This window comes from Lagopus muta, chromosome 7 (genome assembly GCF_023343835.1).
Source record: "Lagopus muta isolate bLagMut1 chromosome 7, bLagMut1 primary, whole genome shotgun sequence".
In the NCBI taxonomy this organism is placed as follows: domain Eukaryota; kingdom Metazoa; phylum Chordata; class Aves; order Galliformes; family Phasianidae; genus Lagopus; species Lagopus muta.
In genome coordinates, this window is record NC_064439.1 from 27591446 (window position 1) to 27612866 (window position 21421).

The 21421-nt window shown below is 36.3% G+C and overlaps 1 protein-coding gene across 5 annotated transcripts in view; it reads right to left on the reverse strand.

Annotated features, from left to right (window-relative positions):
* AGMO (alkylglycerol monooxygenase) overlaps window positions 1-21421 on the reverse strand; it is a 183791-nt gene that overhangs the window by 8151 nt on the left and 154219 nt on the right. For 2 of the 5 annotated variants that reach the window (XM_048951393.1, XM_048951395.1), the window contains exon 13: window positions 1092-1169. The exons of 2 other annotated variants lie outside the window; for them this stretch is intronic. In XM_048951393.1, coding sequence (XP_048807350.1) covers window positions 1092-1169 — 78 coding nt within the window. Of the gene's footprint in view, window positions 1-1091; window positions 1170-9159; window positions 9250-21421 lie in introns of all 5 variants that reach the window. One more of the 5 variants, XM_048951396.1, reaches the window with a different exon arrangement.

Consider the following 21421-nt stretch of genomic DNA (forward strand, 5'->3'; position numbering starts at 1 on the left):
CCAAACTGACTACTATTTGCCTCTTGGTAAAAATATTTATATATCAGTTGCCTAATTTAGTCAATTTTGAAACAAAAATATAACTTAAAGAGAATGCTTTCTTGTTTTTACTCTGATAAAAGTTCCTCCACAAATAATATTATATATCAAAAAGCTGAACATGAGACAGCAGTGTATGCTTGCAACCCAGAAGGCCAACTGCATCCTGGCTGCATCAAGAGGGGTGGTCATTAAGGTGAAGGAGGTGACTGTCCCCTTCTACTCTGCCCTTCTGAGCTTCCATCTGGAATACTGTGTCCAAGCCAGAGAGCCCCATTACAGTAGGGATGTGAAGCTGTGGAACAGGTCCAGTGGAGGGCCACAAAGATGATCAGGGGACTGGAGCACTTCTATGAAGAAAAGCTAAAGGAGTTATGATTGTTTAGGCTGGAGAAGACTCCAGGGAGACATAAGTATGGCCTTCCAATAGTTGAAGGGAGCTTCCAAGCAGCAAGGGAAGTGACTTTTTAGATGGTCTGACAGTAATAGAACAAGGGGGAATCGCTTCACAATAAAAGAGGTAATATCAAGATTTTAGGTAGAAATTTTTTACTCAGAAGGTGATGAGGTGCTGGCATAGGCTGCCCAAAGAGTTTGTGGATGCCCCATCTCTGAAGGGATCCAAGTCCAGGCATGGGATCCTAGGCATCCTGATGTAGTGGCTTGCAACCCTGCTTACGGTAGGGGGTTGGGATGAGTTGATCTTTAAGGTCCCCTCCAACCTAAGCCATTCTGTGATTCTACAATTCTATGACAACAATAATTACAGAATGCAACAGTTCATCTTGAAAGCAGAATTTCTCACAAGCACACATCCAGGAATGTTAAAATGCAAACTTTTTGCCACCTCAGTACAAGCACTTGTTATATTTATCTGTTCAAGTAACTACAAATCAATTATGGGCTCTCCTCTAGACTGCTGGAAGAAGACAGACTTCCAAATATTTACATTATCTCCTTCCCTACAGTCTTTCAGTTTCCATATAGCTTGTGTTCCCACTGTGAGTAAGTCTACAGAAATGTAAACAACACTATTCATAAGAAAAAGATACCTTAGCTAATGGACTGAATGCAGGATTGAGTCTGCTGTTCACAACAAATCCCCACTGGAGTGATCTAAGTTCATTAAGCTGTAAAACATTTTGAAATAATTAGCTAAATTCAGGCATCCAATTCCGTGTTAGCTTTACTAATGATCACTAATGTTATTTTCTGCCATTTTCTCTTTTTGTAATGACTTTTGTAGGTCTGAGTTGCCTAGACACAGCACTGTGTTTTTTTTCTCGCAGACTTAATCCGAACAGAATTAGAAGACTTCAGACACTGGTCTAGAATTGTAGACAAGTGTTCAAAGACACCCCTAGTTTAAGGAAAAGAAAAGGTTTGAACCACAAGTCCTCAGATCCCTGCTGACCTAAATCATTCAATGATTCTTTGACATTTCTCAGGTTCTGCTCAGAGATGTTCACTCCAAATTTCACTGCGGGGGTAGTTTGTATCTGTTCAACAAATCCACTATACTTAGGGTACACAAGTAGCTCTAGGGTGGGTTCATGAAAACCAGCACATTCAGAAACTTCATGAGGTTGACTGTTCACATAAAAAATAGGCCTAGTACTTTTAGTGATGTGCCCTCTCAATCTGACACTGTAAACTGTTTAACTGATATTGCAAATTAAACATTGCAAAGGTTTTTCTATATTCTTTCTCTCCAAAAGCACTAGAAATAATTTTACATTATGAGTATTAAGAATAATTTTTAGATTGAGAAGTCTGTTTCTGTATATAATCATTCTTTTCTAGTTAATATGGAGAGAACAAAGTGATGTAATAGTTAATATAAAATACAATATAACAATAGAATATAGTAACAAAATGGTTAAATAAACAATCCCAGATTTCTCAAGTTAGATTTTATACACACTATCACTGTTTTCCCACTTCCCCATACAAGATTACTTGTAAACAAGAATGTGCAGAACTACACATAGGAGATGGAAAATGTATGTCTCAAAAGAGTAAAAGGTTTACTGTTTTAAGATGTCAGGATCTGGGTAGAAGCTGAATGCATCTTCATTCTCAGTGCAATGTTTTTAAATGAGCAGTCTAAGGCTAGTACAGAAATACCATGATTTTAGCAGTAGGCATAGAAAGCACTTGTAGAGCGAACAGGTTAAGTAGACTGCCGCACTAGTAAACAATTTGCAATAACAATACTTGGAAACCAAAGAGGGGGAATCAGATTATTATTTTTTGAGGAAGGTGAGAGAACTGTGGATAGAAAGGAACTACAATAAAAGCAGCTTCACAGCATTTGTCCAAGATTCCTGCAGAAGTAGCAGAATGTCTGAAAACTCTCCATGAGGATTCATCATACACATTTAGGCTACTGGTGCAGCTCATATCTCACAGGTTCAGTATGTCCCAGACATAGAACAAAGAATGTATTAATAGACTGCTGGCACACACACAATTAATCCAAGTACCTTTATCCCCCACAAAACTGTATTAATACTTCACTCATTGAAAGGATTCTTGCTGGTATGATATACTCCATTAGCTTTGTATTTCCTAATTAGCAGACGATGAGAAAATAATTAAGAAGAAATATGTACATCTTCTTCAGATTCTGTTAAACATTTTAAACTTTATTCTTTCATTAAAATATGGCGTGACTCTCTAAAGTCAGTTAAAGCATGAAAACATAGTCTGTAAATGTCCCCACATCCTAAAAGTCCTATGTTACACATCCAGGAAAGGCAAAGATAGATATAGAGACAGGATATATATCCTTCAGTTGCTTTCACAGCTGGACACCTCCCCACTATGAAATGAAATGCACTGCAGAGATGCTTGAGTTAGCAAGGACAGAAGCTGCTAAGAGTCTCAGCACAACACCAGGTTGGCTGACTTTCCTGGCACTGCTATCACCTTGCATCCCTCAGCTAAACACACAGGGATTTTCGCACAAGCACATCTAAAGTGGCCTATGTGCAGCCAGCAAATAACTTGAATCCTACTAGACTGTGGCCTTTCAAATTACTTGTATATGTGTCCGACTGAATTGTTACTTATTATATTTCTTTCTTCCGGGGTCAAAGAATGAACATACAACCTAAATGCTACAACTCTGAATGTTTTTCCTTATTCTTAAAGGACAAAAACAAAACAAAGCAAAACAAAAATCTGAAGCCAGGAAGCTTTGCTGTCAATCATGAACAGGAACTTCCACATGTGTTGCATTGAGCTATGCAAGTGTAGTGTATCAACATTACACTTATTAACACATCACACTTATTAACATACACAAACTCTCCTCATGGTCTTCTGTACAAAAGTTGTCAAAATGTTTTACTGAAATATCTGAGAACACTTGCCATAGTAGATTACTTAATTAAAAGCATAAATACCTAAATTATTCTAAAACATTTAGCCTTTTTGAATCGCATTCTAAAGCGGAACTCTGTTAAACTGAAATCTTCTCATATGTTCAATGCTCCAAAATAACTTCTGCACCTTTTTGCTGGCTTTTAAAATGAATTCTGAGAAAAATTGTTTAGTAATTATAAACTGTCAGTCATCTTTTGAGCTTAAAAGTCTCACATTAAAAAACAAAACAAAACATATTACCTACTTTATTACACATTCTTAGCTCACAGTGCTATTCTCTAGGTTTCCAACTTGGCCATTAATCAGTAATTTGTACCACCACATTGCCATTACCTTTTTAAATGGCTAATCCTGGGAAACAAAGTAAGAGTAACAATTTACTTTTTTTTGTATTTGTCAGCCTTAAATTAGCTCTCATCTCTATCTACCTATTAGTCCCCGTGTTTATGTCTAAGTACACATCAGAAAACCTGGCAACTTTATAATATTACTAAAACCAAACTTTCAAATTCACATGAAAGACATATCACCTTGTATAATCAATGAATATTAAGATGTTATAATTATGAAATTAACAAGAGAGTTAGGAAAAGCAGGTTATAATAACAAAAAGAAAATAGATAGAATGCTTACCCACATACTGGGCTCACTTATGAAACTCCAGCAGAGCAAACCTCCAGAAAAGGTCATTTCCCACTGGTAGCCAGCTCTTAAATGGTTCCAGGAGCGGTGGAGCCAGGCTCCACCCCTTTCAGCAGCACAGGTGAATTGCCTTCACCTGTGCTCCTGTGGCTGACTCATTGCTTGCCTCAGGTGATTAATCAGAGGTTCAGGTTGTGATTCAGCAGTTCTCATACACACCTAAATACATGTATCTGATAGACACATTTTGTAGCTCTTTGCATTTGCTTTCTGATTTTACTTGTAGTGGTTCAAGCTCTTCTTTTGAAAGTATTTCTTAAAATTAAAAATTGTGTACAGATATATGAATTCATGGGCTTTTAAAAATATGAAAATTATCATTCCTGCCCACTCTAGAAACTCCTCCAGTCATTACAGTTTTGCCATAAATTCCAAACACTGTGCCATCACTTAGGGAAACTCACTGCACACTCTGAACCTCTCTTCGCTGCTCGCTCCATACCATGCTCCTGGTGAACAAGAGAGATGAGCATAATTGGATTTGTTCAGTGTCTGGTGTTCTAATACTAACTAGCTCTACCACATGAGACTGGTTGATGGGTGCAATGCTCGAAGGAAAATCAGTGAAATAATGCTTTTTACATTTTTGACAATAAAGTACTGAAAAACATACATCGTGTTAGAACTTAATTCCAAACTTTACATTTTTTTTTAATGAAAAGGCCTGCATTTTTTCAGTTTTCATTTTCTCTCAAATTTGAGAAACAATAAGCAAAAAAAAAAAAAAAAAAAAAAAAAAATTCTTAGCATACTTTAAAAGGACAATTAAAAATAAAGCTTTCAGAAAGTTAGGATGACAAATCTTAGAAATATCTCAGTCTGTAAGCATACTGGTTTAATCTTTTGCAGGTTACAAGGCCAAATGAGATTGAAAGAGTTATTAATAGCTGTTTAGTGCAGAAACAAAATATTTGAGATAGTTCTGTTCCAGTTTGGCCAAAGCTGTTGAGTTTATTTTTTAAAACATTTAAAAAGGAAGTGTACCTATTGAGATGAAATATCTCAATTACTTTTATGCCTGTCAGCAGCTGTAACACAATTACATACATCTGACTGCACAACTTATAGCTCAAACACAAGTTGGAGAGTAAAAGAGATATCTGCAAAGGTTTAATTTTATAAAATATAAGCTAAAATATATGTAAAGAGAGTATTTTACTCCCTTGTTGAAATACGAAGCTTGTTTTCCTTTAATCAATACTTTACTGCAGTGATCTGACATTTAATCAAATTTAAATTGTTCTCCTTTAGCTTAAAGAACCGATTGCTTTATAATGCAATTCTCTAGACTGGACATGTATATTGCTGTACATGATAAGAGTAAAATTATTGTTTTTATAAAGTCATAGATTCTATGACTTTATATTTAATCCTTCTGTGGTGCAGTAATTTTTTACTTAAAAGATGGCAAATTCATTTAAAATATGGACAGGGTGGACCTGCCCTTGAAGCTATCATGCTCACTTAAAAGAAAATTAAAGCAAAAAAATGATTGCACTTTGAACACATGAAGAAAATTTATAATTATAACATTTCTAAATTTGGATTGCTCATTACCTCACTGTGCAACATTCACCTGATAAGCACCTACAGGAATAACTGAATCCCTGTAAGCCCTCTATTTTTATATCACTTTAATACAACACCATCTTAGGAAAAAGTTGTGTCCAATCTCTCCATCATTAACGAACATAAAATATGTTTCTACATAGATGAGTTTTGTTTCAGAGTGTGGCTATTGTGCGTATGTGCATTGGTGATGGTGAACAAAACCAAGAGCGTAATGTCAGCTGGGACCTCTCTGGCAAAGGTGGCTGCAGAGTGGAATATCTCTGATGGCTGGTGTGCTAAATATGCTGTTATGAGAAAGCTGACCGGGTACAAGCTCTGAAATCAGAATACGTTCACATTGTGGAGGGAAAAAAAATTCCCAGCTTTTAACTATAAACCCACAGACATTAGATCACTGACAAGAAAACTTTGCTGCAGATGTTAAAAAGAAGTGATGGGAAAAAGCTTGCTACTGTGACTAATGGCAAATGTGAAAGAAGGGAACAGGAATTTGCAAAGAGGGATAAAACAACTGAGTCAGAAACAGAAAGGATTTCCAGTACAGTGGGAAAAAAGAAAAACAAACAAAAGAAAACAACAAAAAACTACCAGAAAAGTATTCAAGAAAGCCTGGAAGACAGAGATCAAGGCTAAAAGTCATTTGACACAAAGATTGCTTCAAAAGCCAATATGTCTGTAGGAGAAATTAATCCTTTCATCAAAAGGATGGAGCACATAGAAGGCTGTTCTCAGCAAAGGAAATACATTAACATGCAATGATACAGAAAAATCTTGCCATAGAAGATACATGTCCAAGTCAAAGATAGACAGAACACCCCCAACATGTTGGCCAACCCTCTTTTTGAGGCCAGAAGCAGTAAAATGTGACTGCTTTTAAAGTTCCAAGGAAAAGAAAAACGCTGAGGTCAGTCCAGCCCTGTGTTCATTACTGTACATGGAAAAAAAAAACAGATCTCCTTCTGACTACTGATGTGTCAATTTCTTGCCGTACTATCAACAAAATTTCTCTGTGTTCTGGCTTATTATTTCTATTTCTCTCTGGGAAACTCACATTCCCAAATCTCACTATCTTCTGATAATGTAAAAGTTGCTATATTCAATATTAACCACAGCTGTATTCAAATAGGCTAAGCCATTGATTTTCCTACTTACCCATCAAGACTTTCTAGTAGGAAAACTAAAGAAATACAATCTAAATGAAACTTCAGCATGGAAGGTACACAACTAACCTGAAGGAAAAACCTCCAGTGGGAAAGAAATAATGAATCAATTATTATATTACAAAATGAGATTGAAATTAGAATTTAAGAGAAAAAATATAGATATGCACATGCCTATTTCTAATATTAAAAAAGAAAAACAGCCAAATCAAAACAAAACAAAACACAAAACCTGCAAAAAAGCCAGGAGTACATCAGAAAAAAAAACCTGGAGTGTTGGAGTAGTTCACAAACAAAAAATGCCTCAACCTTACAGTGTTGATACAAAAAGATGTCAATACCAGTCTGGTAGATATTAACAGAAATGTTTCATGTAAAACACAGTAGCCATGCCTGCCTGCTCTATATTGGTGAAGCATTTAAAGAAAATATAGATTAACTGGATATAGTTCGGAAGCAGAAAATAAAACTCATAAAAGTTTTAGAAGAATAGACTTGTAGGAAGCTTGAAGAAATTCTTCTGTGTATCCTTGAAGAAAATAAAACTCAGAATCAATGAAATTAATGTTCTGATATGTGAAAGAATAATGCAACAGGAAAAGAAGATAAGGTACTGCTGAAGGTAATGAAATAGGGTTATATATATATATCTTTTTTTTTAATCTAAGATTTTCACAGAAAATAACAAAAAGACCTGCTGCCTGGAATGCTGGTACAGCATTAGAGACAGCTATGTAAGGAAGCTGTGAAAGGTATATAAATGGTTATACAGGCATGTGTCTATGGCATAACTGTAATTGATCCTCCTTCAGTGCAGACTCCCTGCTAGTGCAGCATTTCTGTTTATTCACAACGAATACAAAGGCATTCTTCATCTCAAACTAACATTTGCTAATACCATCTGCTTTGCCAACAGAAGTCAAGAAAGATGAGACTGCTTAGCTCATAGAGCAACCACTACTCAGCAAACACTTTTTGCAGAAACCATGCTTCATCATCTTAATTCTCAGATGTGGTTGTCACTTTAGTAAGGGGATGAAAAGTAAAATCTGCTGCTACTCTTTTTTTCTTTTTTTTTTTTCTTTTTTTTTCTTTTTTTTTTTTTTCTCTCCAGTTTCTAGCATTGGACAGATTTGAACCTGCTTCCCATCAGGAAGATGGGAAAAGATCAACTTCCGCTGGTTCTTTAGCTGAAAACACTGATGGCAGAAGCATGAGCTTGCTTGCTCATATTTTATGCACAGTACAGTCTCTGCACAAAAAAATATGGTACTGTATAGTCAAAATCATCTGTCTAAGACTCTGAAAGAATACTCAGAGTTACAGTAAAAGTCTGGGATGCTGGGTTATTCGTTTTGCATTCTTTGCCATAGATTAGAATTTTAATGTTCATAGCTCATTAGGTGAAAAACAGAGAAAGCATTTATTTCCCCCAAAAGTTAGTACTTTCTAACCCCCATCTCACTAAAATCTAAGACAATTTCATTCACTGCAGTAATGCAGACAGAATAAAAACATATCAGATTTGGCATTTATTCTGTGACAAACATCATATCAATAATTCTGAATACATGGTATTTTTTCTCAACAGTTATGTGCTTGGATAAATACAATGGATATCTTTAAAAATCAGATAATTGAGTGTATTTTGTATATGGCTCCAGCTATTGAGCAACCTTAGCTCCGTAGCTCATGGTGCTGACCAAATGAAGAGCTAAAAATCGTGTGAGAAACTGTTTCCATCTCATGATTACTTTGGCTTAAAAAAGTTTCAATTCACTATATGGTGAACAATTATACAATGTTGAAAAAATACCAATCCAGACTTCAGTTTTATAGAAATATATCATCTTCCTAATCTAAGGTTTTGTTGTTTCTCCCCTCCCCCCATGTTGGATTCTAGATTAAAAGGGATATTGTGCCCTAAATACGATTCTGTCTTGGAAAGACTACTGGGTATTGTTTAATTTGTATGTCAAAGGGAGGGCTGAAGTCTCAACAATTGTTAACCTCTCCCATGGTGTGCTAATAAAAGGTCAGAGGCCCACATGTGGCTTGCAGCTTGGGGAATTTCTCTCAATGTTCTGCCAGGGATGGGACTGTCTGAATGTTTTCTCTCATAAGTTTTAAGCCATAAACTGCATCCTACTTGGCTCAGTGTGCCAAAACTGGACCCAGGGGTATCCAGAGTCTTGGCTGATGGGAAAAAATGAACGCTTCCTATGGAAGCCACAGCTGTTTTCCTGAGAGAGAGCACAGATGCTTAAATATTTCTCTGCTTTCCGTTTCTGACTACCTGTTCTGGCAGCCGTTCCAAGAAGGGGGGAGCATAGAGGCAGGCATCCAGCTGCTTTCAATAATCCTTGGCAGCACAGGTACTGATTATCTGAAAGTTAAACATATTCAACAAGCATTTTTTTGTGAATTTCAAACTATAGAAATGGTGAGAGCATGTACTAATGCTCCCATCCTCCTCTCTTGGGCAGAAATTTATTGATCAGGATACACACCTTAGTTATCAAAGTAGAGAGAGTGTCAGGGAAAAGAAAAAGATACTGTATTTTATTGAAAATAAAATACATAGAAGTGTGCATTATGCATACAAGTACACACGGAGAAATCCAAACATGTAGATAGTATATTTATTCTATGCATTTTCCAGGAAGAGGATTAGTTTCTTCAGTCAGACTATGGCTGAATGTCACAGTATGGTTTTGATTTTGAATTGTGGGGTAGTATTTATCCTGATGTAACTTCTAGAAGCCAACAAAAGTACACAGGCTAAGTTATGTTTTGTACTGATTTGGACCAGAATTGTATATAACATCAGCTATCTCCTAAATTCCATTGAAACCACATTACATTAAAACACAGCTTATGATACTGTATAGTAACTGTTAAACAATTATCTTTAGCTAACTTCTTATATATATTGGGGACCAATGATCATTCCATATATATAGTAGGTAAAATGTATATCCTTTTCTTCCAAACAGGTTGTATTGATGCTTGATAGCACTTAGATTGACTCCCTTCAAACTTTTTCTCCAGTAGCATCTTCTGAAGTATTATGGAAAAAAATGCAAAAAAATAGCCCAATTCAAGCACAGCTAATTAATATACATCAAAATGGGATAGTATATAGCTATAGCTGATATGTAAAGAACAGAACGTCATATAAGACTGCAAAACTGGATTTAATGATTAGTCATTGCTCAGTGGATCAACATTTTCAGTTAAGATTACACTTCACCAGTTTATTTGTTTTTGAGGACAGCTGCACCTGCTTGCTACCTGCAGTGCTCTGTCAGTGCCTTTGCCTTCTGTCACAATCTCTGTGAAATGAAGAAACATCTGTCAACAGGGGAAGCAAGCAGATAATATCAATGCTTTCCATCAAGAGCTGTAAAGTGCTCTGGGAAAGAGCAGCCCTATAAAAGTAGTGATTCTCCTCATCAGACAATCAAAAAGGCATTTCCTATAAGATGTCTGAATGATGTTTACTTCAAGACTCAGGGCAGACTACTTGAACTGCAATGGGCCAGTCTTCCTCAGGATTTTCCCTCTCCTTTCCATTACACTCACCAAGACTCTTCATTTACATTCAGCCCAACAAAGTATTTTATTTTTTTTGCTTCTATCTTGATCACCATCCCCACACAGCACTCAGATCTACTTCGTCAATCAAACTATCTTGTGAGTGTTCTTGTGCTGATGGCTAAGAAGCTATCCAAGTCAGTGCATTTCCCAGACAGAGCAATAGCTTTGGCATGACAAATCCTGCAAAAAAGTATTATTTAAGATATTTTCTGAGTGCTTACTTCAGACCAGGGGAGCTTTAAAACTAATGAAATGAAATCCAGACTGGTAGATATGCTACTTCTAAGCTACAAGGAAAAGAATTTAGGTTTACTCCAAGAGGTGATCTCACAGCTCAACCGTGCAAATTGCTCCTCCCCTCCTAGGGGTAGAAACCACTGGCAAGATGGATCATGTACAAAATCTTTGAGGAATGGAATAAGAGGAAGAAAGTGGTTTCACCTGACCAAGCCACCAAAAGTCAACGAGTTCAAACAGGTAAGTAAGTCACAAATTATGAAAAAGAGCTACTGTATTTGAGCAACATGTTGTCTCAAACTGTTCACGTGGGAAAGAGCCTTGGGAATTTTGCTGCCTGTAATATACACTAACTAGATTCTTCCCTGTCTCACTTTCTCATTTATAACTCATTTATTGCACTTACAAAAGGACCAGTTCCTGACCTTTCCATTTTCTTTTCCAAGTCGTCATAACACAGCATTTGCTAGCTTAGCACCAGAAAAGAAACCAATGTAGCTTTTTTTCCCCCAAAGTAACTGACAGAAATCTTCAAAAATGTCAGGTGGCTGCCCAAGATGTGTGCTTTTGTGACAGTAAAATTCCATCACTTACTATTTTAATAACAATATCATAATTTTTATTTGTTTAATAAGGGTCGAAGAGGTTTTGCTTTTAACTTAAAGTTTTTGCTTTAACTTAAAGGTTTTGCTTTAACTTAATTACTAAGTAATAGTGTATGTTTGTCTCCAGTTTTAGTTTAGTTATTTCCAATGTTTAGCTGTTCAAGATTTTGCTGTTTTCACTCTTGTTTTATTTTTCCATACTTCAACTGACTCAGAACAAATTATTCACTTTTTTTGTAAAGCATCCTCTATTTTTGTCTTTAAAGCACTGCCAGAATAAAAGTATTTTGCAGTTATGCATGTACATCAGTCAAATCAATCAGCAGTACTAAACAAATAGAACGTTACTTCCCCTTTTTTTTTTAAAGCCAGCATACTTAAGTACTGAATCATACAGAAAACACGGAAGATGTGTTATCATAAAAATCATTAAAGCAGGAGAATGAAAGGAAACAGAATTATAGAAGTACAGATAATTCTGACAAATTCAGATATATGTGAAATAAGATCTAATTTTGCAACTTTTACTCACAATAGTAGTGTTACTGAAATCTACAGGAATATTCACATAAAAAATACAGGATAAACCCTGAAAGACTGAGAGAAATCCACTTTTTTTTATCTGCTATGAGAACAAATATTGCATCATAAAACAAATGATGTCCAGATGGGTAAAATAGCTTAGCAACAAGATAATCTTATAGAAAACGTATAGGCGCATCTATAGTGATGACAGATAATAGGACCCGAGGAGAGGTTATTACAGACAATTTGGAGTATAGCATCTGAGTCATATCCCGATTGTTAAAGAAATTATTGTCAGATCCTGAAGGAAGATTAGTCTATATCTAAAGGGATTTACTACTGATATTATAATAACATGTTCAGAGAGTTATTATAACACAATTTTTGGAATAAAAGAGAAACTAATTGGTTCATAAAATTAAAGCACCTCTAGATTCCACTAACAACATTAAAAAAAATAGATGAGCTATCCACAGATTAGTATATAGTGAGGATTACCATAGGCTGTGGTGCTATGTAAATGTATTCAGGAAAAAAAAAAAAAGGAGAAATGTGAAAAAGAACTAACATGTGTGGACACAGATGTATTTTTAAAGGAAGAAACACAAGTTTTCATTTGCTAAGCCCACACAATGAAATAATTTAAATGTATAGGTTTGTTCTAGCTGTGTGAATAGCATTCTGGGGGGACCACTGACTCTGATCCATGGTTTCTGATCTAGACCAAGGAACTCTGTCCTGGATCAACATACATAACGGCGCTATGGGTCATAACCCATACTGTGATATTGGTAAACTGTAGCATGGCATTGGCACTCAGACTGAATTGGACTGTCATCTTCCATAGTAGCCTGTGGCAAAGGTACAGAATTACATAAACGTCCTAAAACAAGCCATGACAGGGTTTATAATAACGTTCTTCTCCCACACACGTGCACAGTAAAGACTAGAAATAATTATAAAATGGAAAATACATTTTACACATTTTTGCAATTGTCTGTGTCCAATGGTTTGTTGAATTAATTCAATCTGAAGATTCCTGTATTTGTTTGTATTTGGTACTGAAATATGATCAGTAGAAGAATTGGAGAGTTAAAGAAATAACATTTATATATCTTTAACAAAACTGATACTGTGTTTTTTTTTTTCACTATAGAAATTGTTAAAAAACTATGCAAACAATATCAGACCTATACTAATTATTTCCTCCCTTCAGTACCACATTCCTTCTATGAAGCATCGCACTCAGATATATTCATTTAAAGAACAAATTAAAAGTTTTATCCTGATAATGTAAAACAAACAAACAAACAAACAACCTACAGATTTAAGTAAAAGGTGTGGTTGATTAAAAAAGAAAACAAATGTGAAGTATGGAGCATACCTGTAACTGGGAAATTAGGCCAAACATATATTTATCATTATTCTGTCAAAAGGTTCTGAAGCTCTTGTACAGGACTGATATTATGAGTTTATTACAGACAAGAATTTATGAATTCAAATCAATTCTATTTTCCTCTTTTCACATTAAAAAAATGCATTTGAAAATGTTTGCAGTTTGGCATTGTCATGGTTCAGCCATGGAAAGGTTTGCCACATTTCTGTGAGGCATGTTTAGATTCATTTTCAGAAGACATAATTTATTCAACGTATTTCAACCATATATAGATTTTATGGAAATAGAATAAACTCAAAATAGATTTATGAATCAAAATTATTTAGCTATTTTCTTATGGATTCTGCTTTTCCTTAAGTTCAGTCATGCCATATTGCAGATATTTGATGTGTCTTCATCATACTATTAACTCAGTTTTCTATTATATCTACATGAATCATATGCTTAAACTTTTAAGAAGACCACCCTGATTCTCCAGTTGAAATAATCAAATAGACATTTGCAGCCTTCTTAACCGCGAACAGTCTTTGGTGTAAACATGGAGCAAGTCTTGAATTTCTCAAGAACAGGCAAACCACTCTACCACAGAACTCCCTCAAGCAGGAAGACTAGTTCAGGGATTAGAAAATCTTAAAGGGCTTACAGAGAAAGGATAAGACCTGCAATATGCCATCACTAGGTCAAATTTACGTCTCCATTCAACAAGAATCAAAAATTGCCTCATTGAAGCAAAGTGGCATAAGGTGGTCTATTTACTCATATAACAAGTCTGTAGTATCTTGTCTAAATTAAAAACCAAAGATGTCAGCAGCACTCTTGGAACTGGCTGTATGTTGGTAAATACCCCATAATAACCTCACAAAGGTGGAAATGAAAAAATACAGGCTCTTTGGAGACCAAATTTATAAAACCTCTTCATTATAAAAGAAATACTCATAATTTCATTCTTGCTCTGTTGAAGAACTTTCTAAATCATCAAGTTCAGTTCCGACAATGATAAGAAACTATATAAATATTTTTTTCCAGAAAAACTCACAGAATATAAAAAGCCCTAAAAATATTTTCCAAAATGCTTTGCTAAACTTTAATCTGCAAAAGAATTACAATATCTTCAACAATTATATACAACAGAAAGACCAGGGAAGCCATTATCAAACACTTAGAAGCACACATAGAATGGAATTACAGATCCTCAAATACCGGGTTGTCAGAGCTGGCTATTTCTCTTCATGCTCTGGATAAAACCTAGTAGTACATTTCAGAATAGAATTATATTTTCTACAATGAAGTATCTGAAGCAGCTAGTGTAGCCTAGAAATTGCTTTGGAATTTTCTGGGAGGAAAATGCTATAAATTACATAGCATTATAGTAATTCACATCACTAATTTTTATATTTATTAATTCACATAAATTAATTAATTACCCCTTGGAGCATTTGTGTGGTGTCTGTAAATAATTGTGTGGCCTGGAAATCCATCACAGAAGATTTAATGTGTAGGTTTATGCGTGGAATGCTTAGCTGAAGCAGTATCATAGTGGTGAAATCAGAAGAAGACACAATTAAATGTGTGCATTTGGAACACTTCCTTTAAGATTTCTGTATGTATATCAGCATGGCAAAAAATACAAATTAAAGTGAAAAAAAAAAAAAAAATTGTGTAAGCAGGTACAAAATTTCAAGAAAATAAAAAAGAAATCAAGTATTGTTTCATAAAACTCCAGAGGACTTTCTTTTCTGGAAAATAAAAAAGTTCACAGGATGATTAAAATAAGTGCATCTGGTAATTAATTCCTATTGAGAAGGTTAGATTTCTCTCAAGTTCCTCTCTCTAAACCAATCCTGTCAAACTGGCATGCTAACAAGTGGGCACTCTATTTTGGAGGATACGTAAGATTGGCATGCTGCAAAAGATAATTACCTTTTCACATAATCACAAAAGCTAATAGATATTTAAGTCAGTTCCTGTGGTTAACACTGGGAGCTTGCTTTCATTTTTGGATGTAGTTGCAACATCTCTGCAGCTCAATAGGGAAAAATCCTGTTTAAGTATTTTCTATATCATTGAGGTGAGTAAAAATTTATGAATAAGTGTATGGGAAAATCTTCCACTTGCCAGATATGTTTGTGTATACATACACAAACACGTACACTTTGTATAACTATACACATACTTCTAGCTTTGCCAAATTTGTACATAAAATATGAAATCATGATAGCAATGTTTTGCATGCATTTCACACTGGCTAAAAAGCAAACATTATACACAACTGTGAAGAATTAAGTACGAATAATAAAAAATAACAGTGACTAATTTTAGAGGCTTCAGTTTTAATTATTGTTATTATGATTTTTTTTAAATTAAAAATATCTCTTAATCTTAGCTCTGACAGAACTAATAATGTTAATGGGATTGCATAAACCACATTTGTCTTTCTTGTTTTACACTCAGCACTCGTTTACATGAACTCAGCAGCCCTGCCAAATGATTTTATCTTATTTCATATTAAGCATAATGAAAATGCTCACTTTGCTAAACTAAACTTTAGATGTTCTCAGTTTTGTGTGTTTAAACACACACTCTGACCTGTTTGTCTACATTGCCACCTGGAGGACCTCATGGCAAAATCAGGTCGAATTGCTGAGGTGAGATTTTAGCTATGAGTTCAAGCTGCCTCTTGTGCTGTAAGAATTGACCTTTTTGCCCCTTGATGAGCTGAAGCACTGCAGAGAGCCTTGGATGTGCCAAGCTAGTCAAGCAGGCTAGTAGGTAATCCATGTAGGTTGTTTTCCAAAAAGAAAACAAACAAACAAAAAGAAACAAGACAATCATAACCAGCAAAATATACAAAACAAATAAACAAATCTAATGAGGCATCAAACAATTGTGCCTTGAAATTAGTGGTTAGTCTGAGGCCTTAGCTGTACACAACAGCCTATAAACAAGTGAGGAAAAGCACACTACTTGGCTGAGCAACAGTGATTTGAAGAATTTTGCAACACAGGAAAAATGAAAGTTCAAAAGGAATATATCAACCTGCAGAGCATACACAGGTAACATATCACGTTTGGGAAGGAAAAGAAGCTGATGCTTCTTTGATTGACTGTCAATCCAAATCCAATATAAAATTAAGGCAAAATGTTTATTCATAAGCAGTGTAAATAGAACTCATCTTGCAGAAAGTCAGAGGACAATACATGATAGCCATAAACACAGAATCACAGAATCACAGATTGGCCAGGGTTGGAAGGAACGTCAAGGATAATGAATCTCCAACCCCCCCTGCTGCATGCAGGGCCATCAACCTCCCCATTTAATGCTAGACCAGGCTGCCCAGGGCCCCATCCAACCTGGCCTTGAACACCTCCAGGGACGGGGCATCCACAACCTCTCTGGGCAGCCTGTTCCAGCACCTCACCACTCTCTCTGTAAAGAACTTCCCCCTGACATCCAACCTAAATCTTCCCTCCCTCAACATAAAACTATTTCCCCTTGTCCTGCTGTTATCTACCCTCGAAAGAGTTGATTCCCCTCCCGTTTGTCAGCTTCCTTTAGGTACTGAAAAGGTCACCCTGTAGCCTTCTCTCCTGGCTGAACAACACCAGCTCCCTCAGCCTGTCTTTGTAGAGGAGGTGCTCCAGTTCCCTGATCATCTTTGTGGTTCTCCTCTGGACCCTCTCCAACATCTCTGTTTCTTTCATGTACTGGGGGCTCCAGACCTGGATACAGTACTCCAGATAGGCCTCACAAGAGCAGAGTAGAGGGGAACAATCACCTCCCTGTACCTGCTGGCCACCCCTCTTCTGATGGAGCCCAGGATGCCATTTGCTTTCTGAACTGCAAAACAAACAAACTTTTTTTCATCAAAACTGCCATATTCAGAGAGTAAAACATTTCAGAAAAGTCTTTTCCATATGTTCCCTGAAGAAGTTTAATACTCCAGACTATTTTGGTTGAAGATGCCTTGCTGATCAAGTAAATGGGTATGAACTGAGGCAGATCACTCTCTTCATAGATCCAAACCTTGCTATTCTCAAGAAAGGAACAAATGCTACTGAACACACAGAGAAAAGACTGCTGCAAGATGGAAGAAAGAATGTTTCAGTGAAAGGAGAATAGGTACAAGTGAAGAATTCTCCCTCAGAATTTTCTGGGAGGTAATTATAACTAGTGATGGAGTATTACTAATACTAAGTGCAAGGAAAATGCTTATTTGGCTTACGCTGGACACTGGTGTGGGGAGTTAATGTGATACCAGAAGTCTGAATAACAGTCTGAAAGAAAAAATTTAGTCTTATTCAACATGGATTTAAACCTTATGTTACACAGTGAGTATGGACTAGACAAAACAGAGATCAAAATCTTGGAAAGTCACAATAGTAGTCTTTAGCAGAAAACGGACTATCTGTTATAGGCACAAAAATATGATAGCCTCAGTAGGGCTAAAAGTTTCAGAAGAATAAGCTACAGAGATAGAAAGGGAAACAGGAGAAAAAAAAAAGTATTACAATAATAAGAAAAATGTATCTTCAAGATGTAGAGAAACTACATGGAATTATTAAAAGAATGTTATTACATAAGTTACATCTTCTTCAAGAGGGCTGTGTTTTGACTGCCTTTGATAGTACTTGTGCATGGTGAACCTTTTTGTTGCCACCTGAGGCCTGTAAGGACATTTTTTCTTGCGCTTTATCAAAATGCAAGTTCTTGATTTTACATCTTTTCCAAAACGAACAGGAATTTGATACTGCTACTAAGCACTTGGTGTCTGTACAGAATCACAGAATGCCTTGAGTTGGAAAGGACCTCAAAGATTATCTAGTTCCAACCCTCCGGCCATGGGCAGGGTTACCAGACTATATCAGGCACTAGATCAGGCTGTCAAGGGCTCATCCATTCAGGCTGTGAACACCTCCAGAGATGGAGCATTCATAATTTCTTTGGACAATTTGTTCCAGCACCTCACCTCTCTCTGAAAGACAAATTCCCTCCTAAAATCTAATCTAAATCTCTTCTAGTTTAAAACCATTTCCCCTTGTCCTATCACTATCAGACAGTGTAAAAAGTTTCTATCACTCCTGATTATAAGCTCCCTTTAAATAATGGAAGTCAACAGTCTCCTTGGAGCCTTCTCTTTTCCAGGCTGACTAAGCCCAGTTCACTTAGCCTGTTTTCATAGGAGAGGTGCCTCAGACCTCTGATGATCTTTGTGGCTCTCTTCTGGAGCCACTTCAATAGTTCCACATCTTCCTTGCATTGGGGACATAAGACCTGGATGCAGTACTGCAGGTGGAGCTTCACAGGCACAGAGTTAAGGGGCTCAATCCTCTCCCTCACCCTGCTGTCCCACTCTTTTGATGCAGCTCTGGGTACTGTTGGCCTTTGAGGCTGCAAGTGCACATTGCTGACTTGTGTCCATCTTCTCATTCATCAGGATTTCCAGGTCCTGCAGGGCTGCTCTCTCTGAGTTCTTCTCCCAGTCTGCACGCATACCTGGGATCGCCTCAACTCAAGTACAACATCTTATACTTGGCCTTATTGAACATCTTTAGATGCACACAAGTATACTTCTCAAGCTTGCCCAGGTCCCATGGCAACTCTTTTATCCTATCAACTACCCTGCTCATCTTGGTGCTGTTCACAAACCTGCCAAGAGTGTACTCAACCCCACTGCCTATGTCATCAATAAAGATGTTGAAGTGAGCTGTCCCAGGATGGACCCTTTGTGGGACATCACTCATCACTGTCCTCCACCTGGACATACAGCCACAACACTCTGGCTGTAACCTTCCAACCAATTCTTTATCCGCTGAAAAATCCAATCTTCATGACCATATCTCTCCAATTTAAAGATAAGGATGTCATGCAGGACCATGTCAAAGACCTTACAGAAGCCTAAGTAGTTAACATCAATCGCCCTTCCTCCACCAATGCCAACACTCTATCATAGAAGGCCACCTGTTTGGTCAGGCATGATCTGTCTTTAGTTTAGATGTGCTGGCTGTCTTGAATCACCTCCTCAACTCAAGTGTGCCTTAACATTTCTTCCAGGATGATCTGCTCCATGATTTTCCCAGGCATGTATGTGAGGCTCACTGGCCTGTAGTTCGCCAGATCTTCCTTTCTCTGTTCCATAAAAATGGAAGTGATGTTTCCCTTTTACAGTCATTAGTGATTGCATTTACATCAGTTCTCTCGTGAAAGAAAGTACTAGCTGAAAGCAAGTGTTGCCAAGCTCTTTATGCGTTCACTAAGTTTAAGGAAGAGAGAATTAATTTGGATGTAAATATTTCTATCAAATACTTAGCTAGTTAATTGCTAGCATAAGCATACCACTCCTGATTCTGATTTATGAATGTGGAAGAAATCCTTCTCAAATATTCTGAAAGGACTATGTCTGCAATATAAAGAATGTAAAATAAGAAAACTTCCAGAAACCTCTGACAGAAGAAAGAAAAGAAAACAGTAGACAGACATGGATGAGAGCAGTGTAGGTGTAATACAGAATAAATATTACAGCCTGCAAGAACTACAAGACAAACTATTTTAGTATGCTTTAGTGTTTTGAAACTACTAAACCAGTTTGGTATTATGCTGGATCCTCCTTATATTTCTTCTACAGATTTCTGCACAGGAAATTAAAGTCTGTACTTACTATATGGTTGTTACTTAACTGTAACTGTTAGGCTTCAGTAAAAGTCTCTTTAGCAAAAGAGTGCTAAAAAATAACAAATCATTAAGCTACTTGAGATACATGTGGAGAAGGATTAATTTGAAGGCCAGAATTTGCTTCCGACTGAAGGGAACAGCCTTTCTGCAAAGTGCTTGTTTATTCATTCCTGATGGTTTTTTTTTGTTGTTGTTGTTGTTGTTTTTTGTTTGTTTTTGGGTTTTTTTTTGCTTTTTCTTTTTTTAAAAAATATATAAATATAAAACCTATAGAAAAAAAAATATTTTTAAGATACAGAAAAGAATAAACACTGTACAGTAAGGAGGCAATGAATCAGAGTTCGGAATATCCCAAAAAGGGAAAATTAAGAAAAGAAGGAAGTAATAATAATGGAAAAGAAAAACAGAAAACAGAAAGTGATGAGGGAAATGAAAAAAAAAAAATAATTACAAAACACAAAGTATTGTCTCATTATAAAGGTGTGCACTCATTGAGCAATAAGCAAGATAAAAGGAAAAAAATCTACAGATTCTCTCTTTAAGCATATATTTTTTTATGTAACCTCTCCAGGATAAGGGGCTTACTGGTAACTAAGAATGCACAGGTGTATTGTGAGGCTACACAATTGTCCAACATCAGATGTAGCCTGCCTTACTGCTGTCCTTCTGGCTGGGTACAGGTTACTGCAGGACCCTCTAACCTGGCTTTTTGTGCAAGCTCACCAAACAGTCTGGATGCCATTTCATAAAACAAAAGTCATTTGCCAGAAAAAGGGTTAAATTTAATACAGCTGGACAGCTGAGCAGCTGCTTTTATGATTTAAATAAAAACAAGCTGAAATCCTGGCTGTCAGCTCAGTGATATATGACTTGTAATGGGATGTTTCCAACCTTTTCTTCCATATGGTTGCCTATGTTAGGTAATACACACAGCCTACAGTGCAACTAGCTTCCCAGAAAACATCTGGGTCCCATTCCTGCTCTGTTAGCTTCAGCACTGCCTCCCACAAACACAGATGATTCATAGGACAACATCCCTTTGGTTAAGGATCAAATTAGGACATTTCATTGATAATTTTATCATGCGGCCCAAGTGGAGTTATGGGAAAATGGAACTCATTCAAAAAAGAGTTTCTCCACACATATTTCCATTCTCCTATCTGCAACTGATAAAGTTAAGATTTCAGAACCACATTTTTAATGACTGCTTAGAAAAAAAATAAAGAACAGAGTAGCCTATCTCCCCATTGAAGAATGCATTTCTGTTTGATTTCATGTTCTCTCTTGACTAGTTTTAGTGTTACACCCCTTAATAAAATGCATGTGCTGACAGCAAAATCATAACATAACGCTTATGTTTGGAAGCTGAAATCAAAACCAATGTCTTCTATTGATAAGAGATTAGGATCTGATGTAATTTTTTTTTCATATGTTAAAAAATATAATGGACTAAAAAGAAAATGGACAGCCAGCCCTGGAGCTCGTGCAGATAGAGCTCTGCTGCTAGATTCTTGTTAAGACAAAGT